The 11,673-nt window shown below is 36.3% G+C and overlaps 1 protein-coding gene across 1 annotated transcript; it reads right to left on the bottom strand.

Moving 5' to 3' along the window:
- Window positions 1-283: 283 nt before the first annotated feature.
- On the bottom strand, window positions 284-10,219 carry LOC135610163 (peptidyl-prolyl cis-trans isomerase FKBP20-1-like). The gene is made up of 6 exons (XM_065104321.1): window positions 9,800-10,219; window positions 2,480-2,607; window positions 1,450-1,583; window positions 1,287-1,366; window positions 1,108-1,200; window positions 284-706 (listed from the first exon to the last, which is right to left on the bottom strand). The coding sequence occupies exons 2-6, from the start codon at window positions 2,586-2,588 to the stop codon at window positions 556-558; spliced, it is 567 nt and encodes a 188-aa protein (XP_064960393.1). The 5' UTR covers window positions 2,589-2,607; window positions 9,800-10,219; the 3' UTR covers window positions 284-555.
- Between the last annotated feature and the right edge of the window lie 1,454 nt (window positions 10,220-11,673).

Genomic DNA, 11,673 nt, shown 5'->3' with positions numbered 1-11,673 from the left:
ATAACTTTTAAAATATCAAAATACTAAAAATAATTAATTATAAAAAATAATATGTAATTAACCCGATAAAATTTTTTATGTTTGATAATGTCAACCATAAAAAATGAAGATAGAAAACTCAAATAGTTCCGGATAACCAAAAATGCCCAAGTGAAAAAACACAACGTTTCCATACTTTTGGTTAAACGATGACCCTAAACTGCACTTGAAATGGTATTTCGATATCTTCATAGGTTCACGTGCATATATATGTCAAACATTCAACCATGTAGGGATCACTGTGTGCAAGAATTGGTCTCTACGCTACGCTTTGACAATGAATGCATACATCAACATGCAACTATGCTTGTTCAGAGGACATAAAACGTCGTTCAGAAGAATGGCGACCGCATTGCTGTTCTTATTTTTCGGCTGACCAGAAATTTCTCTGTTTATATGAAGTCACCCAAAGGCACATATTTCTGAGTTATACAGAGACAAGGTAAGTAGTGTCTCGGTTTCGAATTCAACTTTACCATTGTAGCAAAGAACTGTCGAGGGGCGAAACATAAACGACTATTTTGCTTTCCCTTTGCCTTTTCCCTGGTGCTTCTTTGATTCTAACTTGGCCTGTATTCGAGCAGCTGCTGCAGCTTTTGCTTCTTCTCTCTTCTTTTTCTCTTCTTCCTTGCTAGCTGCAATCATCTCTCTCTGCTTTTTCAGTTCCCTGAATCAAAATAAGTACCGGAGAAACATCATTGTACACTTTAAGGACAACTGATGTTTAAAGAGTAAAATTTCTGCATGCCATGACATGCCACCGGATGATAATTTACCAAAATCTAGCATGCAACAAGCATGTCCCACGAAAGAAAATTTACCAAAATCTGATCAATTATAAAAGGAAATATGTCACAGAGTCGATCTGTTTTTCCTTCTTTTTTTTTTGTCTTAAGAGACATGCTAACAAGTCAAAGTACAAAAAGAAAGATGAAAAAGGGTTGACAAGTAGAACCTGCAGCACATATTAGTTTTGTTATACGGTCGCTCAAATTTGACCCACAAAAAGATGTCAGCAATTATAAATAAAGATGATTATTGCGGCAGAAGTTGAATGTCTAAACTTACAGCAACCTAGCTTTTTCATCTGAGACGCTACTAAGGCTTGCACCTTTCCGAGGCCTACATGCCACCAACTCCACCTCAAAGACAAGAGTTGCACTGCACTCACAAAAGTTCCTGATTAAGTATATATCATAATCTAACAATTACAAACTCGAACCACTAGATAAATATATGGGGATTACTTAGGTGGTATATCAGGTGGCGAACCAGCACTTCCATAGGCATAGTCTGGTTTGCAAGTTATTTTTGCAACCTCCCCAACCTTGAACAAAATTACAGTTATGTAATCAGATATTTTAAAATACTAATATGAAGAATCTCACTAGTGGACATTATACACTTCACCTTCATTGTTCTTAGAGCTATATCCCAAGCCTTGATGACAGTGCCACTTCCGATCTCAAAGGAGAAAACAGTATTATCTTCATGCGTTGAATCAAAAACTTCACCAGTTTCAGCAAGCGTGCCTTCGTAATGAACTGCCACAAGATCAGACAGGAAGCCAAGTCAATCAAAAAGACGAGGAAAACAAGGGAAAAAAAAGCAATAAACATGCTTAGTCATCCTAATAGCATCCTCCTGGTCCTCGGTCCACTATTCTCTCATTAGCAGAATTAGTCGAATAGCCCATATGATCACAAATTCTGACAGGACAACCAGCAGTATGATGCTATTGCTTTGTCAAGAAGGCCATCTGACGTAGTACATCAACGGTTAGTTTATTCTCACCCTAAAGGCTATTTCCATCAATCAGAAAAGCATTGCTAGATGCCTAAAATCTCTAAATTCAAAACAGACTTCAGTTCTTCAATCACGACTAGTTCTTCAGATTTCGACATGGACCTCATACAGGTTTCATCATCAAGAATATTGATCAAGTTCCAAGAGTTTATTGTTTGTTAATTAAAATCACAGACTTTGATGAAACTACAACCCAGTTATTATATATGAAATTCGAAGAACATTTGACTTGCTAAAACACGCAAGTCACAGAAAAGAGGAAAAAGGAGAAAATAATGACAACTTCAAAACATGATCAAGAAATGCTTATATCAACTACATTGACCATTTCTCGACTAATAGATCTGTCAAGCAAAAGATGCAGTCAATTTCATGGACACTGAGTCAAATTTGTCTTGTAACAAAATAAGTTTCTCTCAGCACAAAAATTTCCTCATTTTCTTTTCAAAATAGACAAGACGTTCTCTTCAAAACAATTATGATAAATCTTGTAAAAATACATGGGAGATGAAATAAACCAACTATGCTATTGTTAAACTTACGAGTATATAATATAGAAAGAAATGACAGAAGTTGCGTTCTGTAAGACATAAGCTTTTCTGCAGTGCAGAAGCAGATTAAAAAATTATCATACCATCAACAAGAGGGAGGCTCTCTGATGGTGCAAGTGCATCAATTTTGGCTTTCCTAATAATTGTTTTCAGAAGACCACCATCCCCTGATAAATCTATCATATCACCCATGGTTGCCTGTGCTTGTAAGCTGTTGAAAGAAGCACTTTAAGTAGAGACCATACTTCAACAAAGATATAATTTTGAAATAATAAGAAAATATGAATGAGACTAGCATACAGTAAATTGGGGAATATATTTGTGTGACAACAACAACATAAACAGAAAGAGGCTATATTGTCAGCGAGAGATCTACCTATGCCAGCAATAATAACTAAATAGTATTCACTTCATTGTTCACAGAGAAGAATAGCACCATTGAAATGGACCCAAAGTCCTTGTAACTCATCAAAAGCAAAAGGAAAAACTCAGGCTAAATGAAACTTAGAAATAACACCTTTCATTTGGACTCAGTAGAGATTCATAAAGACTGAACCCCAATTAGAATCCTTCAGAGGATCATATATGTATCCCTTAGATATTTCTATTTGGAGCTTGATTATCTTTTCTTTAATCCATTTCAGTCCTCTTCTCTCCCACTCATAATCAAATTTGGTAGGGGGTCTTGGTTACCATTGTTGTGATCACCAATGTGATCATAATGTTACAATGATTTCAACATCGTTTGGGTCATTTTTAGCCTTTTCAACATAATGATTCAAGCCATATCTCTTAGGCTAAGGACAATGTTAATCCTTTCTGTTTTAATTGAAATCAACCTTTAAGAGATGATTCCATGCCTTCTCATGCTCAAAGAAACAGTGATTTGGATCATGATTCCTAGAAAGTCAAGCTTGTTGCTATGAAGTCGATGAAGCATGCCTCTTTATGGTCCGAAAATCTCAAAGGAAAAAAGAAAATATTAAGGTAGAAGAAAGGATCTTGACATGGGAAAAATTGACAAAGAAACTCAAGAATGAATATCTTCTTGACAAATATAGATAAAATGTTCTTTTCAAGTTTCATAACTTTAAAATGTCAAACATAAAGAGATCTACATAACAGAATTTGATCTTATGAAGAAATGTGACCTTATTAGACCAAAGGGGCAAACTATAACAAGGTATCTTGTTATTCTAGAGCTCAAGATACATAAGGTAGTTCAACTACAACCTTATTGAGTTATAATGATGTTTGTCAGCTTGCACTCAAAGTTAACAAAAATAAGTTTCACGGAATGACTTTCGATCTATAGATCGTGATGCCTCATTTACTTGAGGAATATCTCTAATTCTAAATCTACTTAAATTATGAAAACTACATAAAAAGACAATCTCTAAGGGAGATGGTGGGACCAATTCCAAGCACCCCTTGATTTCTTTTAGCGAGAATTTTCATTGATGTTTTAAATGCCATGACTATGGGTATATTGCTTTTGAATGACCTAAGCAAAACTGACAGTCCAATTAAGAAAGAAAATGATGATGTGGTGGATGAGGAATCTTATACTTATTTGGAAACTTCAACAAAAGATTCTTATCCAATCACTTCAAAAGAAGATGAAGAGATTATCTATGTTGATCATGAACAAACTATGGTGATTTAAATAAATATTATCCAGATTGAAATAAAAGGCCAATGATTAAAAAAGCATACTTTTCACAGCAATTACGCTTGTCATGAAAAAGTTTGTGATCAAGAACGTGGTCTCTACTAAGATAATAAATAAATTAAACCTAAAAACGAAGACATATCCTCAACCTTACAATCTTTCATGGCTTCAAAAAGATACTGCAATCATAATTAACATGCATTGTCTTATTTCATCTTCAATCATGAACAACAATGGTGTGATGTTGTTCTATTAGGGAAGTCACCAAATGCTCACGAAGGCACTTGAGCGACGCGAGGTGAGGCCCAAGTGCTTGGTAAGTGGTCTAGGTGGGCGATTTCAGTCGAGCACAGTTGCCAAGCAGCTCAAGCGCCCGTCTGAGGCAAATCGAACCAAGGTCGAACCTAATATAAATAGGCCCGATCATTGATTTGGTTCGATCACTACCACAACCCTTCTCCCCTTGCACACACAAATCATTGTCCCCCTTAGAAGACTTAGTCGATGAACTATACGACGGTGATTTGCTCTCCATTGGTGAATGATGACGATGTCTTCCCCTCCATCTGCAAACAGTGATGACGTCTTCCTCCAACGAGAGGCTTTCATGCTAGTGTGATCTTCAGCAAACCCTTTCTCAGAATCTCTCTCTCTCTCTCTCCTTCCTCCTTTGTCGTCGCCCTTTCCCTCCTCAAGCATAGCAGCCACCTCCTCCTCCGCTGCAGCACCCCTCTCCCTCCTTTGCTGTCGCTTCCTCCGCCACACCCCTCTCCCTCCTCCTACTCCACTGCAGTTGGCCTTCCCCCCTCCCCTCCTCCACAACCCCCGATAGCACCCATCTCCCACCTACTCCTCAACCGCAGCTCCCAACAGCACCCCTCCCCATCTTACTCCGCCATAGCTGCCTCCTCCTCCTTCGTCGTAGCCCTCAACAACATCGCTCTCCCGATATAGTCACCTCCTCTGCCACAACCTCCAACAGCACCCCTCTCCTGCCTCCTACTCCACCACAGCCACCTCCTCCCCCCTCTTCCACCGCAACCCCCAATAACTTCTTCCTTTTTCTCTTAGCTCAAGAAACAATTGAAGCAAGAGACATTAAATGACACTGACGATTGGTCCGTTGTGTCGTTCTCTCGACAAAGTGGAGAGAGGGAAGAAGTGATGGTGATGATGCCATCCCTCACATCTGTAGCAGTTCCATTGATTGTTGGTAACATAAAATACCATCACATTAGTCTTGAATTGTATCTCTCTCAAGTGCTTGAGGGAACACAATCATGGATTGTATCTTCTCACTTTTGCAGAAGACCAAAGATTAAGTGCAGAGAATACATGCATGCAATACAAGCAAATACCTGAATGCTTACAGTGTTAAAGAGTAGTGAGTGCATTGTCCCACTGAAGCTTAGAGGGAGGGGAAATCTCACGCTGCACTTCTTTTTTCCTGGATGTGATAAGTGATGGATGATCATGGCAGCATACTTGCTAATCTTGTTTAGTATTGCTATTTTTGTGATTGGATCTAGACAATGTAAATTGATACCTTACATAAATATAATTTGATGTGTCATTTTTATTTTAATAATCATGTTTATCAACCATAATATATATTTTTAAAATTTTAATATTTAGGAGTGCTTCACTTTGCTCGGGCAAGCACCTCGAGCATTTTGGTACCTTAGCGCCTTTGACTACACTAGTTCTTATGAATACTTGTCACCTACTTAGGCATCCTTGATACAGTAACTTCTCATAATGCCTAAAAATACTTATGCTTTTGTCAAGGATGAAGGTTAAAATTGTTTTAGGTCCTTCTGTAACAAAAATTTCTTCTAAACCTTCAAAAAGAGAGAAAAATAACGATTAAACCCTCCTTAGATTCAAAAGGGAGTTGAAATAGGTGTCAAGCCTATGCTATCATAGTTTGGGAGGAGAATGAGGATAGTGGAGATATACTCCTATCATAAAGTATTCTTTTGAAGAATTCCATAATATTGTACTTGAGGAGATTAATCCTAGATTTCCACCCATGAGAAAGATTCAATAGTGCATTAATCTTATATGTCCTGTTATTTTACCAAACAAAACAACTTATAGAATGAGATCGAAGGAGCATGTAGAGCTACAAAGATAGACTAAGGATTTGGTGAGAGAAAGCTTAAACCCTTATGCTATGTTAGCTCTACTTGTAAAAGATAGACCTTGGCAAAAGTGTGTCAAAAGCATAGTTGTGAACAAGACTACTGTTGACTATACCTTCATATTCCCCATCCTTATTATCTATTTGACCAACTTCATGGGACAATATATATTCTCCAAGATTTATCTTGGCTATCATCAAATCTACGTGAGACCTGAATGAAAATAACATTCAAAACAAGGGATAAAAAATAATACAATTTGATCTCTCTAATGCTCCAAGTATATTTATGCATCTTAGGAATCCTATTTTTGAACACTTCATTAGAAAATTTGCTATCATATATTTTGATGACACTTTATTTATAACAATAATGATGAGCAACATATGCAACGTCTTCATAATATTTTCAATGCTTTGCAAGAACAAAAGTTACATACTAACTTAAGAAATACAAAATTTTCACTCTTACTCTCATTTTTCTGGGTTATGTTTTATCTAAAGATGGAATCAAGATGCCTGGTAAGGTGGATTGACTTACACCTAAGAAATTGCATGATATTGAAGTTTTCATAGCCTTGCCTCTATTTATCAATAGTTTATAAAAGCCAACTCCATCATGATTCTAATATTGAATATTTGAAAGAGATGGTTTTAAATGGACAAATAAGGCTCAAACCAGCTTTGTATTTCTCAAAAGTAAAATAACTAAAGCTGATACTCTATCACTTCTAAGTTGAATATGATGCTCCTGATATGGAAATTAGTGCTATCTTTAATCAAGATGGTACACCAATTGTCTATTTTAGCAAAAAGTTAAATGAATCTTGTAAGAATTGCTCTGTTTACAACAAGAAATTCTATGCACCCTATCGAGCTTTAAATTATTAGAATCAGTAATTACTTTTGAAGTCATATGTGCGTTATCATGATCATAAAGCTTTAACATGTCTCATCAATCAACAAAAATTCATCATGTGACATGTTACGTAGATTGAGCTTATGCAAGTCTATAATTTTATTACAAAGGATAAGTCCAGTGTTCAAAATATTATTGTTGTTTCTCTAAGCAGGACATATGCCATATGCATTTAATTGCCAGCAAAAATTGTAGGATTAAATCCTGAGAGTGGTACAAAGATAATCTTGATGTCAAGGAAACTTGGAAAAAGTGTCAAAGTTGCAATAGCGATTAATTCATACTTTATGATGGTAATATTTTCAAGGTCAACCAACTCTATACTCCTCAATGCTCTTTAAGAGAATCTACCATTATGGAAGTTCATGCTAATGGACCAGGACTAGGAATCTATACTGGATTTTGTTGTCGGTTTGTGCAAAATCCAGAGGGATGAACATTCTATTATGGTTATGGTGAATAAAAGTTTTTAAGGAATCATAGGCAATGGAAGTTTAACCTCTAAAAACAGCTTCATACACAAGGTGAGTGTAACCTACAACTTAACAATGACAGGAAAAAGTAGTTAGGGATTAGCATTCATAAACAGTAAGATTCAGAGACTCAACAAAATAGTCAAAAGAATACGATAGTAAAATAAACATGGTATCTCTCCGAATGTACATGCTGATAATGAGATGTACCCTGTGTAATGGACCTGCTAACCCATTAAGAGCACATTACAAAAAGTCAAAGAAGTAAAACTCCATGGTTTTTCTTAACCCATTGTTTCCAATAGAGATTTAAAGTTGATGTACTCTAAGGAGAAATTAGGAATCGATCTTCACTAGAGTTCCTTCTTGTATCCCCAAGCTGATGGTAAAACTGAAGTTGTCAATCGAAGTTCGAGAGTTCTTTTAAGAAATTATGTAAAAAAGAATATTCATTTGTGGGATCTTATTTTGGTTCAAATTGAATTTACATATAAAAGACAAGATACTAATTATAGCCCATTCAAAGTTATTTCTAAAATCCTATAATCTTGTTGATCTCCCACAGTTATCTTAATCAGAAAAATAGTCAGGACTTGAGAATGAGACTTTCTCAACCAAAGAAGGTTGCTAGAGGAGTGTCTTTATGCCTTAAACTAAGAGAAGTCAAAGCATTCACATTAATCTCTTAGTTTTTCGGTGAACCAAAATTTAGAACTTATTTCATATTAATATTGATATAAATTCCAAGATATTTATGAGGCAAATTATATATTATCAGAGAATTCATTGTGTCAGATCCAAAACATCATATTGAGTTCAATCTGAAGTCTTCTGAACAAATTTATGTTCATTATCTCTACAGAGGTAATGTTAGTTGCTCTACTCGAGAACATATGACACTTTTTGGAGTTTCTAAGTGACTCTAGTGTTTTCATGAGACTTTAACTAGTCTTCATTTATTTTGATCTTGAATATCATGAAGAAATAATACCTTGAAGACCACTCAAGCTTGGAGGGTTGTTCCAATCCTACCACTATAATGTGTTTTTATAAGCTTAGAAGTATAAAATGATATGAATACATATATAATTTCAATGAAATGTTTTGTCCTCATACAATTTTATATCTTTTTGATGGATTGTTCAAGGTGACAAGTTCCCAAGTCCTGTAGAACTAGTTAGACTACTTTTGATGGTGATATTTGTATCCCTTGGGAGTTTTTACTTGAGTGGGAAATCTGAGTATCTTTCCTTTAGTCCATCCCACTTTTCACTTCGCCACCTATCATCATGGACAGCCTCCTTTTTAGTGACATAACCAAAACGACTTAGTCAAGACCAAGCAAAGGCTTGGCTTGGGTCATATTACGAGTCCAACTAGTGGGCCAACTAGTCAGACTGCAGATTATAGTTAAAATAAAAATATGTCATCTATTATGATTATAGATTTTCTTAATTTTCCGTTATAATTATAAAAAAAATTTAAAAAACAAAATTTTCGATAAGCTAAAAGAACGGCAAATTACTACTAATTAACTAAAATCGTCAAACACCAGCAACACTGAGTTCATAGAGAATTCAGACAGTAAGCATTAATTTTAATCACACGAAATAAATCATTAGCAGATTAGACTTTTTACTTGCAGTTTCACATGCAAAAGGTTTATGTTGCCTATATGACCGGTTTTGTTAAAGACATGAAAACCTAGACGGAGGCTGAATGCACATATGCTCGAATCCGTGCTTGACTCTGTTCAAATTATCAAAAGAAGTAAACGAATCGAACTATCATTCTAATTAGCATAACAGTAACAGAGTACACAGGGAACGAAGAAGCACAACATCAAGAAATAGTCAGGAAGGAAAAGGCTAGAGTTCCATATTCGAACAGTAACACAAAAGAAACAAATGAACGCAATCATCCAAGAGAGTGAATAACGATATCGAGGAAAGACTGAACATATTATGAGGAAAAGTAAAAGAAAGAAACAATTTTTCATCCATATTCCAATCGTCCACGTTTAATCAAGCCAAATTACACGTATCTAGAATGAATCAAGAGCAAAGGATGAAGGAAGAAAGGAATTTCGAGACTAAAAATACGATAAAGATGCAAAATTGGTGAAGAACTATAGAGAAGGAGCAGAAGATCGGGACAGATGGGAGGGGAAGGTTGGCGACCAAGAAGGAACCAGACCAGGGAAGTTTGTGCTCCTCGCCGATGACCGAAGGACCAGTTCGAGTCGGGCCCGCTGCCGCGGAGGTCGAAACAGGCGGGGAGCCCTCACAACGGAGAAGCTGAGGTCCGGCGAGGCGCCGATGACGGTGGCCCAACGCAGAGAGCGGTCGGAAAAGGCCGGGCAAGATTAGGGATATGTGAGCTGGTTTTGGCTTTTATCTATTGGCGATTTGCCGAAACAAATATTACTTTGGGCTTTCTCTGTCCGGATTTGAAGATTTGCTTATAAGCACTCGATGAATGGTGAATTTTCGGAAAAGGTCTCTATTTGTTTGGATTTTTCAAATCACGTCTTCTTTTCAAAGAAGACTCTAAGAACGCCTCCTTTCCCGAAAAGCCCATTGCGCAGCATTTCCGGCACGAGTTGGTTCGGAGGCGCAGTTCATCGAGATCGGAGCAGCCCGGTTGGGTCACCAACTTTGTTCCAAAGTTTGGCCTTCTCTCTCTTGTTTCCTCCTCTTTACATCCCTTAGATTGCTTCTTCGTTGGTTTCGGAATCGCCAAGTCCGCGAGCGCTCGACGATCGAATACCGCTGCTCGAAGAAACCTCGCAGGTTCTTCAGTAATTTTTCATTTAAACCCTCTAAAAATTTGATCTTGTTATGTTGGTGTTGTTATTATTAGTTTATTGTCGAATATATATATTTATCGTAATTTTCGTGTTTCGGTTGCGAATGAGAACACTTAGTTTTGCTGTTGAAGATAAAATAATTACACATCCGGAGTTGTTTTATAGGGTATAGGTTACATTATCTAATCTCTCGAGTTAAGGCAAGAAATTAGAGCATGTGGAAAAGATTTTAGACATCCGTGTCACGTAATTCAAAATAAATGTAACTAACTTACTTACGAATGAGTTTTTAGATCACAAATCCGTGAAATAAGAGGTTAAATTCATAAAAAAATGGGAATACTAAACATTCCACGAAGAGATGAGGATTACAGCACTGAGAGGTCTCTCCCAAAATCACATAAGACCCTACAAAACGACATCATTTACAGCTTTTGGCCACAAAAACAAGCCATGATAAATCGGAAAATCCACGTAGGCTGCAAGAGATTGATTACATTACAACTCAGAAAAGAAGCAAATTACAGATATCGGCCACCACTGCCTCGTGCATGACAATGTGGCTAAACGATTTGTAATATTTTAATTTTTTTCCTCTGTAAAATAGGTTTTATTGAAGAAATGAAAATGCTTCAATACGTTAACATATTTTTTTTCTATTTATATAAATTAGGAGAAAGAATTTTCCTCAACCAATAGAGGATTTTTCTTGAAAAATAAAAATACTTCAATACATTAACATGTTCCTTTCCTATTTATACAAATTAGAAAGAAAAATCTTATCTTCTATCACACATAACGGATACCACCAAGAAATATTCACCAACAAAGAGAAAGAGAGATAGAGCTCTTTGCTAAACGAATAATCAAATCTTTTAGCAAATTTAATGGTACAACTTAAGACTAAATTACATCCAACCACGGAAGAATTTTCAAACTTTCCTACAATGAAAATTTATTTTGGGGGAGGGAACAAAGTTGAACGCTTGATTATAACTTGATAGAAAATCATCTAACAAGTACACAAACCAAGCCCTAGCCCTAGAACAAGAAAGGAGCACTTCTCGAAACCAAGAAAAGCTATCTAGATCTTACCTATTTGTTCAGTTCCCATCTGATGTCCAATGTACACACACACATAGAAGGCCCCTCCTACCCAACACAAATTTGTTCAAACAAACAACTGTTTGTTTGAACAAATTTTATGAGACCCACGATGATAACATCTTCATGATCTCTTGGAACTTAGTGAAGATCTTTA

The sequence above is a fragment of the Musa acuminata genome, chromosome BXJ2-4 (genome assembly GCF_036884655.1).
Source record: "Musa acuminata AAA Group cultivar baxijiao chromosome BXJ2-4, Cavendish_Baxijiao_AAA, whole genome shotgun sequence".
Lineage (NCBI taxonomy): Eukaryota > Viridiplantae > Streptophyta > Magnoliopsida > Zingiberales > Musaceae > Musa > Musa acuminata.
This window is presented reverse-complemented; position numbering and strand designations above follow the sequence as displayed.